This window comes from Pleurodeles waltl, chromosome 10 (assembly GCF_031143425.1).
Source record: "Pleurodeles waltl isolate 20211129_DDA chromosome 10, aPleWal1.hap1.20221129, whole genome shotgun sequence".
NCBI lineage: Eukaryota > Metazoa > Chordata > Amphibia > Caudata > Salamandridae > Pleurodeles > Pleurodeles waltl.
The window spans coordinates 509,428,968-509,451,220 of NC_090449.1; the positions used below are offsets into that span (position 1 = coordinate 509,428,968).

Sequence of the window (22,253 nt, forward strand, 5' to 3'; positions counted from 1 at the left end):
AGGGTCAAATCCCTCTCTGATCCGGATGCACCTTCTGCTTTTCTTGAGGGGGGGGGGGGGGGGGGTTCCTATTTTTGGTGATAGTTTCTGGTTTCCGAGTTTAGCCCTGCCCTGATGTGACAAACTTTTTGAAGGGTTTTGAAGGGTGGATCAAAGTCAGAACCTATGTACTGATTAACCATCGGACTGGAAATTCACCATCGGGATCTATTTTTTCAAACTGAGGCATATATATGCTGGGTTTTAGTAGTTATATTTATAAAAAGTAATTGCACATACCACCTGGAGCTATTGTCTCCCATAAAAGCAGTTTTGCAGTGTGACTCTTTTCTGGATTCACATGCAGTGCATTATTCTATCATCTAGTGGTTGTGTCTGGAATTTCCCAAATGTTTGTTTCTATCTTTCTCTCTTTTGTTTTTGATGGGCGTTGACAGATCCCCCAATTAATGCTTTTAGAAACTCCCACCTTTGGTTGCCATCTTCAGAATTTGTTTTTCCGCCGTTAGGTCTGGATGCTTTGCTAATGGCTCTGCAACTTAAGAAAAAAAGATTTTCAGAGAAGTTCATGAGAAGTTCACCAACATGAGAAGTTCACCAAAATGTAACATCAAAATCGGAGAAGAACACCAACAGAGAGAAAGTCGAAAGAACGTTCAGCAGAAATTAAGAAGCAAAAAAGATTCCTCAAAGCCGAAATAGTCACCCTGCTGCAAAAGAAAAAAAATACTTTGACGAATCCTTGAAGGGAGTTCGAATTTCGCCAAGAACTTAAACACCAAAGATTCAAGGCAAAAAAAAGGGTTAGAAGAAATTGAACCTCCTTTAACACCAGAGCCTTCAGAGGAGGAGGAAGAATTCTTCAACAAAGAAAAAGAGTAAGTAGGAAGCATGTTCAAGGGCTCAAGGGGGTCAGAGTAAAAGAAGTTTCAGTGGCAGGACCAGGAAATGGACTTACCAATAAAGGGTTTAGATTGCTACCTGTTAAGGCCTTCACCTCCGTATGACATCATCATTTATCTGCGGACAAGTATGGAGTGCAGCTGGAGGAGGAGCGACCACAGACATGTTTCCTGTTAGAAACTTTCCTGCCATCTCAAGCCAGGAACCAATTCCTGCCAATGGTACCTAGCGTCCTTGATCGAGGAAGGGAGGCCTTCAAGGAGCCTGCAACCTGTAGATAGGGTGGAGAAAAAAAAGTGTAAATATTCATCCAAAGACCCAGCAAACAACAAAGGTTCAATGCCGGAGGATTCGATCATCACCTCAACAGCACAGAAGATGGCCAACATTCTCTCAATATCGGGGCCACCTCCTGACGAGGAGAGCAAGAGGATGGATCTCATGGGAAGACAATTCAAACAGAGTGCTGCCAATCAATGGCACATCACCAATTCTAATGCCCTCCTAAACAGACTGCCACTAGGAGGAGATGGCTGAACTCATGAGATACCTGCCAGAACACTATAGGAAAAGAGCGGAACACCTGGCAGTAGAGGGAAAGAATATTGCCAACACTTGCCTGACATCTGCACTGGATGTGGCGCTGAGATTTGAGGTGAACAAGACTCACATCAGTTCACAGTGCTGACATCTTGGATCAAAACAGCACTAGGAGTCTTTAAAAAGTGTCTGATGGCATTTGCAGCTCACTTAAGAAGACGGGGAATACACTTGTATCCTTAACTGAATGACTGTTTAGTAAGAGCAAATTCCCAAAGAAAGTGCTAAGATCATATAAAACAGGTAATAAAAACTCTGTTCACTTTAGAATTCTCAATAAACATAGAGAAGTCATCCCCCACACCAAAGCAAGAAAAAAATGTTCCTTGGAGCAAGGATCAACTCAATCCAAGGGTATATCCTAGCGAAAAGATGATAAAGTCTCTGTTGCGGGCACCTCATCTGTACCAGAAGGGAGAGCTCCAACAGTGAGGACAGTAGGGAAATTGTTAAGAAAAAATGGCATCATGTACCCCTTTGATTCCATGTATGAAATTACACATGAGACAGGAATGGCTTCCAAACTAATGGTTACAAGCAACAGGGAGCTAGGAAGATCTAGTGGTTGTCACGCAGAAATTACAGGAGGAGATGGCTTGATGGACAAGATCACATATAGCACAAGGGAGAGGCTTTGCTCAACAAACTCGCAACAGTGACACATACAACAGATGCCTCACATGGGTTTGGGAGCTCACATTGGCTCATTCAAGATGAGAGGAGTCTAGAAGGAACAGGATGTGGTACAACATTAATATCCTGGAACTAGATAGTGACAAGACAGTTTTCCTAGCCTTAAAAGTCTTTCTGAAAGAGCTATTAGGAAAGACAATAATGATTGAGACAGTGGTCTACAGTGTTTTAAATCGACAAACAAGGTGAAACTCAACCTCTTGCCTTCTCAAAGCTTGCACAAGAAATCTGTAAGTGGCAATAAAGAGGATAATAGGAATAACAGCAGTTCATTTCCCTACAAAAACAATGCAAGCTCAGCATAATACTGACACTCAATCAAAAGAGTAATCTTTTGACAATCATATCACCAACCCCTAGGGAATGCCCTGTCGATAGACTGGTCAGGGATATTTGCATACGCTTTTACCCCGTCACCGATGTTACACCGAGTGTTTAACAAATGTAGGAGATGCAAGATGACTCTAATACTAATTGCCCCTCAATGGGTGAGGCAGATGTGGTTTTCAGAGCTGCTAGAAATGGCACAAGTGGACATTCTAAAACTATCAATACAGCTGAACTGTTGTCAGTTGGAGAAAAAAGGGTGCTGCACCCAGAACCAGTGTTTAAGCCTGGCTCCTGAAGATTTAGAAGACTTGACATTCTGTCATCTAAAACACCAGAAAACATCCTGGCTGTTCTTAGAGAAGAAAAAAGCCAACAACAAAAAAGTGCTACATTGCTAAATGAAAACATTACTCATTGTGGTATCTTAAGAGGGGCTTATTAAGGAAAAACACTAAACACCAACAGTATTAAAATATTTGACACACCTACTTGACTGCAAGTTAACATATCTGTCTTTAAGAGTACACTTATCTGTGATGGTGGCTTATACAAGAGGTCACATAGGAAGAAGCTTCTTCACAGCTCCAGTAATAAAACGGTTCGTATCGGGGGCAAGTAGAATCACACCACATAGGAGGATACCTGCACCCACATGGAATCTAAATATGGTACAAACCTGATTAATGAAGACACGCTTTGAGTCGTTACACAAAGCCACATTAAAGAAGCTTAAGGCCATAACCCCTCTTCGCAGGGTGAGTGAAATACAATCACTCACAATTCAAGAACCATATTTACAAATTCACAAATACCATTGTCATGAGGACGGATCCACAGTTCACACCCGAGGTTGTTTCACACTTCCACATAAACCAAGCTATAGAAATACCAAGTTTTTCCCAAAACTGTAAAATTCAAGTAGAGGGAGCATTACACAAGCTAGACACAAAACGTGCTATAATGTCCTACATTGAAAGGACAAAGACAAGCAAGAAGACTAAACAATTATTTCTCTCCTTTGCGGACAACAATATGGGGAAAATGTAACTAGGGGCACAGTTGCCGGAATGATCACACAAAAACTATTCAACTATGCCACACAAGTACATGGGAGAGACTAAACTCCACCCCAAAAGCACGCCCAACAAAGAAAAAAGAGCAACCATTCCCTTTCTAGCAAATACATACTTACAGAATACATGTATGGCAGCAACGTGGTCATCTCTGCACACATTCACAAAACACTACTGCATAGCCAATCAAAGGAACAACAAAGCTCAAGTGGGACAGTGTTGAAACATCTGTTTACAAAGTCCATCTTCAACCCAACCACTGCAAAATTAACAAAACCTGCTTCAAAATCGATGCACTATATATGAATCCAGAAAAGATTCAAGCTGCAAAACAAGTATAGTTTCTTACCTGTGGTGTAGTTTTGCAGCTTAAAGAATTTCCTGAATTCACAAGCAACCTACCCACCTCCACCAAGAAGATGGAAGGAGAGAACAGACAATAAAAGAATCTGAAGACGGCAACCAAAGATGGGAGTTTCTGAGGGAGGGCGTACAATGTCACAGGGAGCACCAAATGAGGGATCCCGCGAAGCCCCCCCCCCCCAAAAAAAGAAAAAGGACTCCAAACATTTGGGGAATTCCAGGCACTAAATAGTGGATTAATACACAGCATGCGAATCCAGAAAATCCTTTGAACTGCAAAACTACACCTTCTAGTAAGAAACTATTAGTTCTCATGCTGTTGGGTGACCCAGTTTTTTACAGTTTGCGGGGGTAAAGCATGTGCAATGTTATGAGCTGATATAGAAGTGAGTGAACCCAGTGGCATAACAAGGGAGCCTTGGTCCCTAAGCATAGGAATGACCCTACCACAACTGGTGTATACTTGATAATTGGGGTGCAATAAGCTCTTCTTGCACTTAGCCCCTGTGCTACTACACCTCGCACTACTGATAGCTATGGCCTTAGGCAGAACCCACACAGTAAACAAATAAAATAATGGAGGTGCCTCTTTTGAAGCCTTTTCTATCCTGATGACCTAGTAGGCAGTAAGACAACTCTCGTCGTCGTTTACTGAGTGGGTACTAACCATTCTCATTCCCAAAATGACAGGAACCCATCACAGGAAAGTTTATAAATTCATTGCAATAATGACCTTGGATCTGGTTAGTAGCGGAAGTTATTGATTCTTTTGTCTTTCTTATGTGCTCATACTTGCTACTTTAACCCAAAGGTCACCTTAGGAGCCAATAATCTGCATTTTGATTGACTCAACAGCCACCTATGCATTATTAAGCCCCACCACTTGTGATAACCGGCTACTTTTCTCCCCTACAATAAGGCTTTGCATCTGAACTGCCACAGAGACTCTAGTTACCCCTGGCTTATACATATTTCTTTCTACCAACTTTTAATGTTAGTAGCTTTGACTTCACCGATGCTGTTCTCGCCCAGACCCTCTACTTCATTTGATTTACCATGATACCGCCATAACTAAATGTGTGTGTTTTTTTTTTGTTTTGTTGCTCACCCTTTCTCCTTCTCTTGTAGAAAAGAGTCTTGCCCATGGCGGCACCCCTACCGGGTGCGTACACTGCTCCTCATGTCCAGAGCACATGGAGGTGGCAAGAGCCTGCACCTGCAGGGAGGACACTGTCTGCCAGTGCCCTAATGGCACCTTCCTGCATGTGGAGAATGGGATCAGTCGGTGCCAACCCTGCCAGGTGTGCCAGCGTGGGTATGGTGCCAGAACGCCTTGCAGCCAGGAGAGAGACACCCACTGCGAGCCTTGTCCTGACGGGTTCTTCTCAGAAGAGAAGAGCAGCCAGTCGCCATGCCTGCCCTGCCAAAGAGAGTGCGACGAGGGGATGGTGGTGCTTCGGGAGTGCACCACCTCGTCTGACCTGCTATGCATGGGTAGGTGAATCCCATCCTAAAGCTAAAGTATTGTATGCTTATATAAGGTACCTTATGGCCCTAGTCATCAGGGATGTAGCTTCAGGGTGTGACACCACCCTCCCCTCAAAATAAATGCATTCTTGGCTTGAGAGTTGGGTCTGGGGGTCCTGAGTCGGGTCTTATATGCCCTCGTTGGTCTTCCTCAACCTCGTTGGACTAAAACGTTTTAACTTGTTTCTTTTTTTTTTTAATGGAACTTGCACAGAGGTCCACCTAATACAAATAATTATTGAACTGGTTCGTCATGGGAACAGTGTATTCCAAATCTTGGTCATCCCTTCACCTTTCGGAATACCGTTTTTTAGCTGGGACATTTGCCATGCACACTTAATTCAATCTCACTGACTAAGCTATGCCCCTGCTAGTCACCTAATGGAGCACAGAAGCCTTCAGTGTACTAAAGAGTCTTCATGGTTCATAGTGTCCAACTCCCTACTGCAATGCAGGAAACATCACTGAACTAAATCGTAGGGCACCATGGACTGTGGACAGAATTGAGTTGCTGTGTGGTTGCTGTCTATGTAACCTGGAGACCCTCATTGTAATCTGATTTCCATGGTGGGGCAAACAGTGGGATCCTGTGAAAATCACTTTATTTTCTTGTGCTTCCTTTACCTTATCTGTCAAAAGAAACATGGCAAACATCAGCAGCGGCTATATAAGCACTTTATACAAAACTTAAGTCACTTACATTGGTACAGTGGACCAGGATATAGATTGTTCATTTGAGGCAACATTCCAGCTCTCACCTAGGACTTTATCTTTTGTGAATCAGCCGAACCCCAGGTTCTCTTGTTCCTTCTTCCAAATGCCCCCGACTTTCATCCTGCTTAGCGTCTCTAGGTCCAAGCAACACTCCCGCCCACTTCCTTCTATGTTGCATTCACTCTATCCTCCTTCTCCAGACACAGTTGCCCTTTTTGTCCATCAGGACAGAGACTCCTTGGGTAGTTGATAATCTCTCCTTTGTCCCTGGCTCCAGTGGCGCTAATCCTCGTCCGCGTTGGGATGAACCTCCATGGGCGCGAGTGGACTTGCCTGTGTTCCACTTTCAATAGAGCGCAGTGAAGCGAAGTCTATTAAAGGACCTGCGGCAACAGGAGCCAGCAGGGGAGCGATGCCTTAGACTTCATTGTGTCCGGGGTTTAGCACCAGCTCAGTGTGGTATCCAGCCCTCGAAGGCTGCAGAGCTGGTAGAGAATGGACCTTGGGAGCCCAGACGCTGAAGGAATCAGCCGGGATCCAATAAGTAATCTTCTTCTTTCTACTTGGGCGAGGGGGCAGAAGAAAACAAGACGGGAAGTGCCACAACAGAACAGCAGGGTAACAAACTCCTTCTCCAACCCAAGCCTTTAGTAGCACTGGAGACGATGGGGATGATTGACAATCAACGCACTTGAACAAAGACCTAGCGGTCCTACACCTGCTGTGACCAACACCTGCTGGAGTTTAATGCCAAGCACATCTGTGCCAGCCACAGAATGAATGTATCCAACCAGCGAGCAAAGCATGATCTAATTGTGACAATCCCACAATGTCCCAGCGAGTTCACAGACCAGAGGTTCGTGTAACCAGCAGGATACAGGTTACAATAGTACCATTCCATCCATGCTCTGACTCTGTGGCCTGCAATAGTGTCAGTGAATTGTGTAATTACAGACATACAGAGTGAGCGATTTAACAAAGTATGTTTTACAGATTATTGTTAGTTATTCAGTTATGTGCCGGCACCTCAGAAACTTAACGAAACGCCATTCAAAAAAAGGTAAAATTGCGGCCATGGTGCTGCTAACCAGCATGTAGGCACTATTTACGACGCCCTCGGAACTCTAGCTGCACTAATCTTTATACGAGGTCCTCGGAACTCTAGATGGGGTAATTCTGCGCTTGAAATCCCAATACCGCGGGATGCGGTAAATCCTTGGGAAGGCTTATTAGGGAATTAAGTTGGTCAGTAAAGAATCATTGATTACTGTGAAAATCTGTGGATCTTGCACGTATTTCCTTTCAACGTGTTTTCCCTATTCCAGGCCGTTTCCGTGAATATATTCTGCCACGTAGTCCCTGGCGAAACCTGCCTGCCTCAGGGGTGCGGTGTTACCCCAATGAACAAATCCGACAAAATTGAATCACACTCCAGCCTGAGATGGAAACGTTTAGGAAATCATTACAGAGGCTACCGAGAGGTGCTGCCAGAGCACAGTAACGGCACATTGAGCGCTATACAAATTCGAATTTGTAACAATAACATATTGAAAATGCAGTTCGGGCGGTACACCAACAAACCTGAAATAAAGCCCCTGTTACAGAGCTACAGTTTCTTTCGTGTTTCCTCTCTTAAGCTGTCAGCCAACAATGTCCCTTCTGCTTCAGGGGATCCCACATATCCGCCTGGCCGGCCTTTGAACTCGAGAGCAGCTCTCGCATGTGGTCACGCGGGGCGGCCAGACACTGGCTCTGCTGGGAGCACCCTTTCAATTGGCAGGAATTAGTGCTTGGGGGAGGGGCGGATAGCAAAGGTCACAACCTCTGACCTTTAAAATGAACATGCTGTCTTTTGTAATAACAGAGTAGGACTGAGACTTTGGTCCCACCCCTTCCTGCCGCCGCCTCAGACCTTGTGCCACACACGCACTTGGAATTGGCATGGTGTCAACAACAGATGGTATCATGAGGTGGATATGTAAATATTGTTTAAAAAGTATACTTAAAGCAACGAGAATGATGTTGGCCATCCGCCTAACAGTTAATAAGCTCTAAATTTACCTTGTCGTGCGACTGTGTAAACTCTAGAGTAGATTAAAATTGTGGGTATGTAGGCTGTTGTGGCGATGACCTACAATCAACATTCAACGGGACCCTCAAACCTCTGGGCCCCGATTCCACTGCGTCTCCTGCATCAATGAAAGCCGCGCCCTGTGGTAGCGGATTTGATAGCTCTGTGTAAATTTAGGGGAACACGCATAAAAGCGAGTAATTTCCTTGCGTATGCTTCGAGGCCTTGAATCGGGAGGAATTCGGATATGCTTTCAAATTATTGCTGTATTCAATTATTCAAACAGCGGCTCGCGGGCCCATTTCCTTCCCTTGCACTGTGGCGCATGGCACCCTGGTTACCCTACTGCGCAACCATAGATTAGGGTAAATGTGCAATTACAGTGTTTCCCCTTTCGTTTAATTATACCACGTGGAAATATTTTCTATGTGGCTTTCTCGTCACCCCTTAAAAAATCGGGTTTTGCAACTCTTCCCACGCTCATTGCATCACTTAACAACTACGTGAGGTACGTAAGTTTGGGTGTGCAATGAGTATGAAAAAAACATATTTTTTCTCAACAGCCACAAAGTCACGATACCTTGTGGCCTTTTTCCGCATTAGTAGCAGCACCTGTAACCCATCGTTTATGCCCACAACCCATAATCATGACGGTGGAAAGTCCCCCACCGCAGCAGGTGCTATGTTGAATAAGTAAGAATCTTTCACAGACCTTTACGTATAGTGTGGGATCATTAAACATCTATTTCTCCCATTCACACCCTCCGGCCTCCGGCCGATTTTCAGCTGCTGTGGCTTCTCCTAACAAGAGCCCCCCCTCCACCCACCAACAGCTAGCACAGGCCGTCACATAGGAACTGCAGGTTGCTGCAGGCCTTGCCCACAATCATATTGCATTACAATTAGATAGAGCCTCCTGCTGCCGAAGCGTGCAGTGGATGGGTAGCACTCTACTCCATGGGAGTGCCATATAAAACTAATGAATTACATGTGAGAGAGAGACTCTGGAGGGATGAGAAGCCCTTGTGGTTTTACTTCCTTTCTCCACCACATATTTATGTGAAAAAGCTTTCTCAGATCTTAGTACCTAAAATTAACACAGAAATTGCTTAGGGGAATGTTGAATCTGGCCTGAGGATTCAGCTTCACTAAATAAAACCTAACATTAAAAAATTAAGTCATCGAAATGCAGCGCCAATCTTCCCATTAAAATGTTTTGATTTTTGCATATTCTTTCAGTCTAAAATAATATTATCTTTAGTAATTAGAGCATTTGTTTGGTGTGTACTTGTTTATGTGATTTTTGGCAATTACTGTTGTAATGTTTGAAATTTAAATCATACAAATTTATTGGGGGTCCCCAGGCTTCCAGTAAATGATTCAGTGGGGGTCTTCAGGTGTCAAAAATTTGGGAACTACTGCCATAGATGGAATGCTGTTTTGTCACATAACCGCATAGGTAGTGTAGGTGTCATGCTCAAGGGCCAAATTAGTTTCTCTTGTTTTTTGTGGCAGTACAATAGTTCAAAACTAATGACTGTGTGATAGTATACTTGTGCATAAGGTATCCTGTCATGCTGATGAGCCCCTTTTTATGCAGTTTGTCCAGCAAATCACCATGCAGGTGGCCATGCAAATGAAAAGCTGTCACAGGCTGACCTAGCTGTACTGTTGAACAGAGATCAAAGGCAGTTTCAACAAGACACCAGTAATTTAAATCATATCCCAATTCATATTTTTGGGGGTCCCTTTAACAAACACAATGAGAGTGTTTCATATTTTTCATATTCACACGATGTTGGCCATTTTCTGGTGTTCAGTGTCCATGTTCCGCCCTGAAATAAACCAGGAAGTCACTTTTGATACTGGCTACTTTAGTGCACAAGCTGATGCTAAACACTGGTCACTTAAGCAGAATAACCCGGCAAAGCCTGCAATTAAAAATAAATGGCCCAAACAGGAAGTGCCACTAACAATAACAGGAAGTGCGTCAGGAATGACCCTCGATGCCCTCATCTTGTATACTTCAACTTTCAGCAGTAAGAAGTGCCATAATATAAGCCAGGTGTAATATCTGCTACTTTTAATTAACGGCTATTTGAAAAGGCATTTTCAGCATTGTTGACGAGAAGAAACCACCTGCTCTGGTAGCCTCCTTCATACATGTTGTTTTATTGAGTAACAGCATATTTACCCATTTAATATAGTTGCTTTTCTGTTAATATTGCGCCTGTGGTTGTGGGCTCTCCAGGTCCGAAGCTTAGCAGGTGATGCCATTCTTCTTTGCTGTCAATCTGTGTGACAAGTCAGTGAAAGCAGAGATGCTACCAGGGAGAGGCTGTGCCACCGCAGCAGGGAGCAACATCGATTGCTCTTATTGTCCTAGCTGTTTCTGGTCTCTTTGAGGGCTTATTTTTGTTGGCGGGCATTTAACCCTGTTAAGCTCTTTTGATAGTGTACGTTCATATGGATAGATAAATAGGCTCAGGAAAATGACAAGTCAGATCAAGAATGGAATTTAGCATCTGCCCCTATCTGTGTCTACCCTAGCTTCCACCTCTTCTGAGGGGAAATCACAACCTTGCATGTTTTATCTGGTAGGATCCTGAATGTTGCTATCCCTCCCTTTAAATGAACCTTCCAAAATATGTATGGCTTAAGGAGTGCCTACGGCTCATTTTTTTAGTTCAATATGTATGTTGCTTTTCTAGCAATGCCTATCCAATCTAATAATTTGGAAGCCATGGCACCTGCCAACAGTACTCTGCTTATACTGAAATTAGGTGGTACTGTATACTCATCTCAAGTCAACTTTAGGACATGTCTTTCGTCTGTAGCTTCATGGAAGCATGATTGAAACTTAACTTTTGATAAGACAGGAATGTTAATGGCAGGTGAATCTTTCTCGATATGGTCCCAATATTAGTTCAAGATTGGCCTATGGCAGACTACTGAGTACTTGCAGCTTTAGTATGCTATCTTGGTTTTGTCTTTGACAAATTAGACTTCTCTGCCCAAATTGCCATGACACTGTTTCATCCGAGTCTGTAGTACTCTGTTTTCTTCCATTGGAAATCAGATTCCAAGTTCAGTAGGTTGGGTCAAGACTAGATTACTGTAATGCACTCTGTCTGGCTCTTCCAAATATCAAGCTGATTCAGAATTACCTCCTAGGTTGTAGCCAAGGCTCCCTCAATAGGTGCCTCTCTAAACGTTTCAGGCAACTTCACTGCGTTCCTATCGCCAAGCATGTTCAAACAAATTATTTATGGCAGCAGACCCACATTCCTTCACTATTTACTAACTCCATACCAGCCTTCTCAAGATCTTCACTGCCTGGTCAAAAAATCAAAAGGATGAGAGCAGGGAGATGCTCCTTCTCTGCTGCTAGCGTTTGGAATTCACTCCCCTGTTCTTTTCAACTAACTTCAGACCTCCTTAATATTTAGGAAATAGGTAAAGACGGACCTGTTTAATCTGTAATTGCTCTATATGTTTCTACCATTGTTGATGCAGTTTGCACCACAATGCCCGCAAGGGTAATAGAGAGTTTTTAAAAAACCATTAAATAAATCATAAAATAAAATAATGGTGCAATGCACCAATCCAGATTCCCGGCACACTGCATGTCTCGAGTGCTCTGGAAGTTTAGGCGCCATCTTGCCTGTGGCACATTGACTAACAGCAAGGCTTCCTGGGAGGAAATGGGCTAAAATCAGTCCTGAATCTAGATCTGTGAGAGGAGTGGTGGCACTGTGGCTCTAATAATAAGATGTTCCCTAGACATAATCCAGTGTGGAGGTTACCAACTTGGGCCCCCCCCAGGGATCCGTGACACATTCCCAGCAGGTCCGCAGTCAGGATAACTGGTGATTAATGTACCTGCTGGAGAGAGATAGGAGTTATGTCTAGTGGCAGTTTTGACTCAAAGATAGCGCAGATGTCTGCTGCAAAAAACGTATATCATGCAAAGAACAGTATTTTATGTGCATAGCACAGTGGGTTACTGCTTTTGTCTCGGAGATTATTTTGTTACTGTGCAGTTCATAAGGTACAATCATACTCTAGCACAGTGAGCTTTGAAATGCCATAAAAGAGCTGCATGAAAACTGCACAGCACAAATTAGAAAGTTATGTTTTTTCACCAGTCTTTCATTTTCCTTATGCTGCTAAAAAAGGGTTGCTTGCATAGAAATACATTCTTATTATTAAAGTCAATGCTAACCACTATGTTGTGTTCTGAATCCTGAGTTTGTGCTTCTCCAGACCAAGCACTCTTTGAAAATGCCTACCAGGGTGGATGGCATGAATCCTACACCTTGTAGTCCCCAGTAAATTGCCCTGACACCCTACACTGGTATATGAAAGGTGCTATAAAACAAATGAATTGCATGTGACCGAAAGGATATGAGAGGCCCTTCTGGTTTTACTTCCTTTCCCCACTACATATTTATGTGAAAAAGCTTTCCTCAGATCTTATGTACCTCAAAAAATAACCAGAAATTGCTTGGGAAATGTTAAACCTGGTCTGAGGATTCAGCTAATAAAACTTAACATTAAAAAAATGTAACGCCAACCTTCCCATTAAAATTCTTCGATTTTTTGCATATTTTTCAATATAAAATAATTATATTTTTAGTAATAGGAGTATTTGGTGTGTACTTGTTTGTGTAATTTCTGGCAATTATTGTTTTAATGTTTGAAATGTGAATCTTACAAATGGCTTAGGGGTCCCTGGATTCCAGTAATGATTCAGTGGGGGTCATCAGGAGTCAAAAGGTTGGGAACCACAGATCTAGTGTACTGAGTTATATACATCTACTCTTAACAGTCAAGGTGGCAAATCATTGAAGAGGCTTTCTTTTCCAACAGAGAAACTACCAGACGCAGTAACATCAATCATTAGTATTCCACACGCTGCAATTAGGATTAAACTGGGTCGCCTCTCAGCACTTAAAAACGGACGTTGTTATCATCCATCTCATTGCTTCTCGCTTTATTCAGACTAAACCTCCTGGGACTCAATCCTGTGACGTTCACAGTTTTTACCGCGAGTGGTTATACCTGCTGAGTTACCTTGCCACCATGTCTCTCTATCCTACTGACAGTCTAAGGATGAAAACCCGTAGTATGAGACATCAAAGACCATGCATGGACCCAGTATCTGCTCTGTCGCCTGGGAGGTGGATATTGGAGGCAGGCTCGTCCAGGAACAGGTGCCGATAACCATTACAGCCAGTCTCGCGGGGAGCGCGGAAGGGGTACTGTAGGGGGAGAGAGGGTCTTCTAAAGGTCTGCAACACGACGTGCTATTAGAAAGCAACTATGACGGGAAAGTTGGCCAAACAGCTGAGACTTGATCCCCAGCGGGGGCGCGCACATGTGGCTGCCTACCCTTCTGTCCGGACAGCCCACATCTTAATGACCATGATGAAATGCAAGACTTTGTTGGGCGACGGGAGCCCAGGCCAGGTTACACGGAGACCGCCACAGGCCCATAGGCCCCCACTGCTGGAATGCGTCTTCTCTGTTAACTCACACCTCCTGCTGAAAGAAAAAAGCATCCACGGCTCACGTGTAGATGCACGTACTCGGGCCACTTCATTGGTGGGATTGCTAGGTGCCTTTTTGGTTTGCATGTGATTAATGCACAGGGCTGTGACGTCATTCAGCCAATACGCTGTGCGTCTGCCCAGTACAACGGAATGGTTTACACCTCATGTCTAACTCTGGCTAGGGGGAGTGAAGATCATATATAGAAAACATACATACTGGATAGAAGGCGAGATTAGATCTGTCGACAAATCCAGTTGTATTCAAGTTATATTCATTCTTTGTGTTAAACCAGTTCACTTTGAACACAAAGATATGTTATTCTCGTTTGTATATCCTAAAACAGCATTGAAATCCCCGGGGCTTTAAATGGGCTTTGAAGTGTTTTTGGGGGCGGGGCTGGAGTCTATGAGGGTTGTAACCTAAGAAACCTGTGTGGCCTATGTAAATAAGGGCGTGGTTTAACTATAAACCTGTATTTCCTGTAGCATGCCACCCGGCACATATTTTGGTGCCTCTTGCGCTTTCTGTTATTGCATCCAGACCTTTCGCACAGTAGGGATACACAGCTAAAACAAGCCGGACCTATTGGCATTGTCAATGCTTATTAGCAGTGTCATATAAATGAGATACAACAGTGACTTTTGTGAATGATTAGAACTAAAAATATTTTTATTTCCTGAAATAAAAGACTGTAAGTTAAACATTACTATGGTCTGTGAAAGGGGTAGTGGTCTTAAGAGTGGCTCAATTACTCCCACGCTTACCTTCACACCACTTTCCTCTGCGGGCTCTCACCCTATTAAACATGCGCACATTTTCTCCCCACATCTTTCTGAAATCCTCCATCTGCCTACCTCGTACCTCCTCCTTTCTATTCAGAACCCACCTTCACTATCTCCTGCATGCATTTCCTGACATGTAGTTCAGTTCACCTTCCCCGTCAAACACACAGCACACCCACTCACCTGCAAGTACTGTAAGAGGCCAATGAATGAATGGATGAGCATGGGCACTACCCAGTGCTTAATTTGTAAATTAAGAGGTGCCGGTGCTCAAAGCCTTTCTCTTAAACACGAGGCTGCTATAATTAAATCTGGCAGCACTGAATAATGAGGCAGCGTAACCCTGAAGCCATCTCGGACTTCTTCAATCCATTTACGGCCACCCCTGCCCCTTCAACTCATCCTGCAACTTTCTGCTTTCTCCCTTTATGACGCTTTTTAGTTTTTCCTTCTTCCGTCCTTCACATATGTGTCTTTTGCTCTCAGCAAATGCTTGAGGCATAAGAATAAGCCCCGGCCCTCACAAATAAGTGCCGGTGCTCAGTACCGGAAACAACAAGCACAAATTAAGCACTGGCACTACCTCGAACCTTATCTCTTAAGGTCTCAATCGGAACCCTTAATAAATATCCATCCCCAACCTGAAGTCACACAGATACCTAAAGGAGTCTCTGGTCACAGTACACACTATACACAAGTTAATATGCTGCATTAAACTAATTACAGAAACCCAACATCCCGGGAAAAGCAAACACTCTTAGGAAATACAAGATTATGTAAAACAAATTAAATAAGTAAAACAAATTAAATGGTCACACGAGCTACATCACTAACATGGATTATTTTCCACGACTAACCAACCGTCTTTAGAGTAATTGTCCTGAAGCCAAACCGTGTGGTTTGCTGTAATGCTAGAGACGTGAATATAGGGTCTGGCAGGGACCAGTTTCAAGGTCGGGTATTAATTACTACCAGGTCAGAGACCCGGAGGGACCTGCCCCACTTAAAGCCCCGGGTGTAGCATATTGCAGTTTCTCGTCTAGGTGCCTTTATGTGTGGATCTGAAAAGGCAACCTATCTCACAGGAGGGATCTTTTTGTTTATTGTTTAGTTTTGTGTAGTTAGTTGTTTGTTCTTAGTTGCGATTCAAAATGGTTTGTACAAGTTGGTGAGAAAGTCAAATGAGTTCAATCTAAAGAAACTATTTTTAGTGTTGTGTGGGGGTACTTGTGCCAAAGCACTTTGCGTTGTCCTCTCAATTGGTGGTGGTGAGGTGGGGGAAGCAATGATCTATTGGTCATCCAGTGTATAGTACTTGTTTACATGCATCAACATCCGAGTTGGATCGGTGGTTTATGGATGGAATGTGGTACCAGTAAAAGTGAATTATGTTGTGCCAGTGAGGGTGGGCTAGCTGTACCTACTTCTCCAGGGAGTACGCTGTGCATGACAATGCTGTTGATTTAGCAGGGATTTGCTATGTGGATTTCGTGACATGCTCTTGTAAGAAGACAGGCTAAAACAATTATCTTCCCAAGGCTGTGTAGAAGAGAATTGTTTTTGGGTTGGTTTCTAACCCTATCCCCTTTGTTCTGAGGCATTACTCTCTGCTTGAGTCTTTTATGGAGGTCACACATTTTCTGCCACCGTCGGGCACATATCACGGCTCCACACTTTACAGTTAACTAAAAAAGTTTGGCATATCTAACCAAGTCCTACTCTTACTCCTCCTCTATCATCAACAGTACACTTTGGGCATAACTTTTCTAAGCCAAACAGTTGGATAAGCATTTGACTCCTGTTTGCCTTGTCAACAACACTTATACAACCTCTTAGCAGTCTTCATATAAATCTCCCTGAGGAAGTAAACTAAAATTTACCACACATATTGGAATTCAGAATGGCATGTAGACCACAAGATAGACAAAGGTAACTCGAAATTTAAAACCTAAAGTGGAGCAAAGTACAACCATTACACGCAGCAGAAATTAACAAGCATTTGCAATGCAATGGGTCTCGCATTTGCTAGAGTTAGAGCTATTGGTGTTGTAAATTCCTAACTGGACCTTTCTTGCCACATAAATTGAAGAGGAAGTGTAAAACATTAGTTGACATTAGTGAGCAGATTCAAAGTGCCATGGCCGCCATGAGCCTGAAGGAGAGACACAAAAGGAAAAAGAAGTTTGTTCACAGTCAAACGTATTGGCAATCGTGAAATTATCCATGTAACATGTTTAGTGTGCAAGGCGGAAACAAAACCGCCCCAAGGAGGGACAAACGTAAAGCATTTACCCATGGTAACAAGAGATTTTTGTAAGGTAAACCCACGATCGAGTGAGAGTGCTGGGCTTGAGGTGGGCATGGTTAAAAGCCCACAATTTTTACAACAGGTCAAAGCGCTTTCACGCTCGACCTAAAAATGTCAATGTCCTCCTTTATGTAATGCACTACATTGATTCGGAGCAGCCTCTATTGAGAAACTATTTGATATAATCCATTGATAAAGGCCAGATTTATCACAGTGTTGCATTGCCCTTGCATCACACAAGGTAGCACAATGGCAACACAATACTAAAGTCAGATGTACCAAGCAATACAAGGCCATCTTGCGTGGCCCTGCGGTACTTAGTAAATCTGGAGTAATGCAAGGCCGCACAAGTCACTGCTTTGCATTACTCTACACCACAGAGGCATTCCATGGGTAGAACTTGGGTCTTTCCAAGCATCCATCCTTAGATTTTGACTCATTCCCAGATTTACCATAAGTGGTAGAACTGGGAATGCATAAAAATGATATAACTTATCAGGGGTGGCATAATGGAGAAATGTGTTTATTTCTCTTCATATTTTTTTCTTTCCATGTGTGCTGTATTATTCAGCATACATATAGGGAAAAGCCTCAGGGGATTTTTTGTGCAGGAAGTTGTATCTTACTGCACATAAACAATGCTGCCTGCAACACAGGCACCCTTGCAACACGTTGCAAGGGTTCCTGCATTGGAGCAAGGTAGCACATTGAGCATCAGCACAAGGGGAGGACAGGAATGCTCCATATAATGTTAAATATGGCATATTCCTGCCCTCCCCTCTCACGTAATGCAGCAACGTGTCTATCTGCGCTGCGTGAAAGTTTGATAAATCTGGCTTTAAGGGACCAGTATCCAAAAGACTCAGCTATATAAGTCTCTGCATTGTGAAAGAGCAGCATCTGCTTTACTGTTACATATGTTGTAGGGTACCGTTGTGTGGACAAAAAAGGAATAATAACAGTGTTTAGTTTTATATGTTCACACGACCTTGGCACAAATCCTGACATATTTTGTCCCTTCTGCAGGGAAGCTACACCTACCAAGCCTCACTGAGGATGAGAAGGACAGTGCTAAGAAGACGTGGGTAGCGGGGAGCAGCGCCTCGCCCAACTCTCCTGAATTCATCCCACGGGAGGACAACAGTAACAACATCATCCCAGTGTATTGCTCCATCCTGGGGGCTGTTGTGGTGGGACTCATCGCCTACGTGGCTTTTAAGTGGTATGTTACAGCACATATCCCGTTGATCATGCTCTAAAACTTCTTTGGCCAAAGTAGAATAAAGGGAAGCCGTAGTGAATTCTATGACCTCTCCAGAGTGAGAAGATTTGTACCCTAACACTCCTAGATCCAGCAACTTGATGGTGGAATTATGCACAGAATGTGAACCTAGAAGAGACTGCAAAAGTATACATTGTCAAAAGAATGGGTTTTTTTTTTGGATCTAGCTAAGCGGGCCACTAGATCCCTTGAGCAGTCTAATGCTAGGGCAAGAGCAAAGCCTACATTTTGCCAATGATTTCAGATGGTCAGCAGGGACACACAGTTTTGGGGACATGGGTGTATTTTTCATCTCAGTCTTTGAATTGGAGCAAGAGAGAATAAGAAAGAAAAAACAAGAAAACTGTTACAAAGGGATAAAGCACTGATAAAAATACACTTATAAAACTTAAAAAAAAGTCAAAGGAATTACAGGATAATTTAAGAAATTTTAATCAAAACTAGGTACACATGGAATGCCATTTGGCAGCGCAGGTGGTGGTCTCCTAAGAAAAAGCACTCTTTCGTACAAATTTAGCGCTGGCCAAGAACTAGGCGCTCATGAGATGCACAATGTCACCTGACACAAGTACTTGGATGAATTAAGGATTTGACACGAAAAAGAACAGTGTTTACAGTGCACTGTGTCTACCTGCATGAAACTTGTAATGAATGAATACAGAGGAGTTTAAAGTCTGTCTTCGCCTATATTAAGCACGTAATACAAGTATTGCAGTGTTATTTTATGTGTGCAGGTCTGCCAAAAAAAAAAACTGATAGTCGAGCACTGTCTTTCTACCTTTGGGAGGGAAATGGGTTTTGAAAAGCACCCCATCTTGGTTATCCCCGTTTGTGTCCTCGACAGAGATTTGAAGTGCTATACTTATGCAAAACAAAGGTTACGTTTCTTATTGAAGATTTTGAGGAGGAATGCTAGGAACTTCAGGAAACCAGGTCAGAGGCCATACCCTGTCACTCTCCTGTAAGCCTGGCTAGAGGGGTGGGTGCAACTGATGTACGGAGAGGGCTTCAGCTGTACTAAGGTGGTGGTTGTGTGCTTGAAAGGCAGGAAGTAGAGGGTTTCTGGCATATGAGAGATGCCCCTGGTGTGACGGGGGGGCTAGCTAGAGACCCCGCAGTGGTCCTTCATTGGGATAAGGCGAAATCCCTACCATTCACGGGGGTTTCGTTGTGTTTTGGAGGTGTACTGTCTGTGGAGAAGTGGTACTTAAGTCTTTGTGAGGTCTGCTGGTGTGCTTCAGAGTTGTGTGGTGAGAGGATGGATGGGACGGGGGTGCTGAATTGATATCACTTCTTTTGGGACATTTCTGTATCCAGGCGTTTGCCCCTGGATGGAGGCATGTAGGAATATTTTGTTTTTCACCTTCCACCCTCAAATGTTTCGTTTAGAACATCCTGAGTAGAAGGTGCAAAACAACAAATGGCTGCGATTTCAAAGCAGCATTTTGTTTTAATTTAGTTTCCATCATTCTTAAATCAGCACATTTCAAGACTGAAATCATTTGAGTTTTGGTGTTCAGCGTCCCCCTGCTGTTTAGTCATTTCAGATGCAGGAGCAAACGTGCAGAGCTTATCTGATTACTGAATGTTGGTAGTTTTTCCCTTGCAGCATGCGTAGTGCCTTTAAAGATGGCTTTCCAGTGAAAGGGCTCATGTTTGCCAATGTTTTTAAAGGGAAAAAATCCAAAACAAACATGGGAAATTATTTTTTTATTGAGATTCAAAGCCCTTTAGAAACCTAGGGCCTCATTTACCAAGTGTTGGCGCAACACAATGTCACAAGCCTTTTTGGTGCGCTGCTTTGCATCAAAACGAAAGGGAAGGAATGCACCGTATCTACAAGATAAAGCACATTCCTGCCCTGTCCCCTGACCCAGTGCATAAATTACTACGATGCGCTAATGCAGGCACCTTTGCACCATGGTGGAAGGGTAACTGTGTTACGGGGATGATTGTGTTTGTGGGACACCTTCCTGCACAAAAACAATCATGAAAGGCGTTTAGAATGCTGAACACATAAAAAACAATCAGGGAGGAATAATGTTGTTTGTCCCAGTTGCACCACCCTCACGCCACTCCTGCGGCAGCGTAGGAAACTGAGACATTCGGAGATCTATGAAACAATTTAAATCTGGTAATGCGTCAGATTCCATGGGTGTTACGTGGGAACACCCACAGCAAAACCCAAGGAACTCCCCTTTCACTCAAAGTAATGCATGAAAGGGGCCACATCTGCAAGGCTATGTAAAGCACTGCAAGGTGGCTTTGCATCGCCTTGTAGATATGGCCGTGCGCGTCCCAAAAAGTGACACAGGCCGCTTATAAATAAGACCCCTTGTGCATTAATTGATTTTCGTAATCGTTTTTCTCTCTGCGGCATTTTTCAGTCACATGACTAGCTTTCCAATAAGATACCTTGGGTTAAGCTGCTATGTGTAGAAGTACTTTGTTCTGAGCTCTGACTGTCTGGGACCCATCCCCGCAAGCCTTTTCAAGGGCACGCCTTGCTCGAGATCGGGCTTCTGATTTCCTTCCAGAAAGTTGTGAGGGTCCCAGAGTGTGTCTCCGCCCCTCCTCTCCTCCTTCTGGAGCACAGGTGTTACAAATGAGGAAGCTGATACCTCGGAGATGGCAGAGAACATGTGTGTGTCTGTCTCGGATGAGAAGGAATGTCTCGCACCCCTCCCCCTACGGACCACTTCTGAGACCTCCAGCAGCATTATTCATGTCTCGGAGAAATTTACAGCCTCTGCTCCCAAGCAAGAGCCTGTGCCCTGCTGTTTCCTTCCCCAGCCTGGGCCTCGGGCGCAGCAAGATTATTTGTGCAGGGGGGCCTCTGCTGGGAGAGATTACAGCACTGTCTCCCCACCCCTCTCTCACTCTCTTCCCATTCACTCGCAGCTTCTGTGTTTCTCAATCCACTCCACGCTTTCCCCTTCCTCCACTGTGCTCTTCTGTCTCTCTGCACTCACGCTATTAGTACCCCTCTCTCCTTTACTACCACCTCCTCTTTACTTTTCTCTCATTCTTTCTCTCTCTTTTCCCTCACCCTTTGGCCCTGCTTGACTTTCCTCCTCTTCCCTCCTTATCATTTCCCCAGCGTATTTTAATTACGCTCTCTCCTCGTCCTAATTTCCCTTCATTTAACCCTTTCTCTTTCATGTTCATTCCTGCCTCTCATCCTCCTTTTCTCTCTTGCATGCTCCGCCTCATCATCCTCCCAAATTCTACATTCTCTGCCTATTTCCCCAAGATCTTTTCCCATCTGTTGTCTTCCACTGCCTTACCCATTGCTTTTCTTGTTTTCACTCTTTGCTTTCCCCTCTCTTATTTGTTACCCATTCCACTCTCCTTTAACTTTCATTCGGCCTACTCTTGCCTTTGGCAGTCTTATCTTCCTGAGGCCAACTCTCTTTCCTCCTCTATTCCTGCTCTCCCCTCCTTTCCCGTGCCCTCCATCTCCAACTTTCTAACTCAGTGGTTCCCAACTTGTGGCCCAGGGACCCCTGGGGGGCCGCGAAACCTTCTCAGGGGGTCCGCGGCCGCTTAGAAAATGAAATATTATTAACAGAGGTCCCCAGCTTTCAGTAATGACTCAGTAGGGGGTACCCAGATTCCAATAATGATTCAGTAGGGGTCCCTGGGTTCCAGTAATGATAAAGTGGGGGTCCAAAGATGTCAAAAGTTTGGGAACCACTGTTCGAGCTCATCCGCAATTTTGCTTTTTTCAAGATCTCCTACTTTTGTATCTGAATCTCTTCTAGATTCACGTAGTGCGTTTTATTTCCCCATCTTGTGGTTGGGTGCGGAAATGTATGTTTAAAGATAACAAAATACTGTGAGCGCCCACTACATGTCGGTATGGATTCACTTTTGATGTTCAAACAATGTTGTAATCATGATTTTAATCACAATCGTTTGATGCTGGGGTGCTACAGCTGTTCAGGCATTCCCCTCTTCCAGCTCAGTTCTCTCATATTGTGTGGCTGGTGCTTGCACCGTGCTTTTCTGACATCGGTGTGGCCTTGTGTAGTGCTGAGGACTGTTTAAA

General features: G+C 43.8%; 1 protein-coding gene across 1 annotated transcript in view; it reads left to right on the forward strand.

Moving 5' to 3' along the window:
• Positions 1–22,253, forward strand: part of LOC138261682 (tumor necrosis factor receptor superfamily member 16-like) — a 67,663-nt gene that overhangs the window by 39,706 nt on the left and 5,704 nt on the right. The window contains exons 4-5 of the mRNA XM_069210929.1: positions 5,091–5,456; positions 17,947–18,142. Of these exons, the coding sequence (XP_069067030.1) occupies positions 5,091–5,456; positions 17,947–18,142 (562 nt within the window). The remainder of the gene's footprint in view (positions 1–5,090; positions 5,457–17,946; positions 18,143–22,253) is intronic.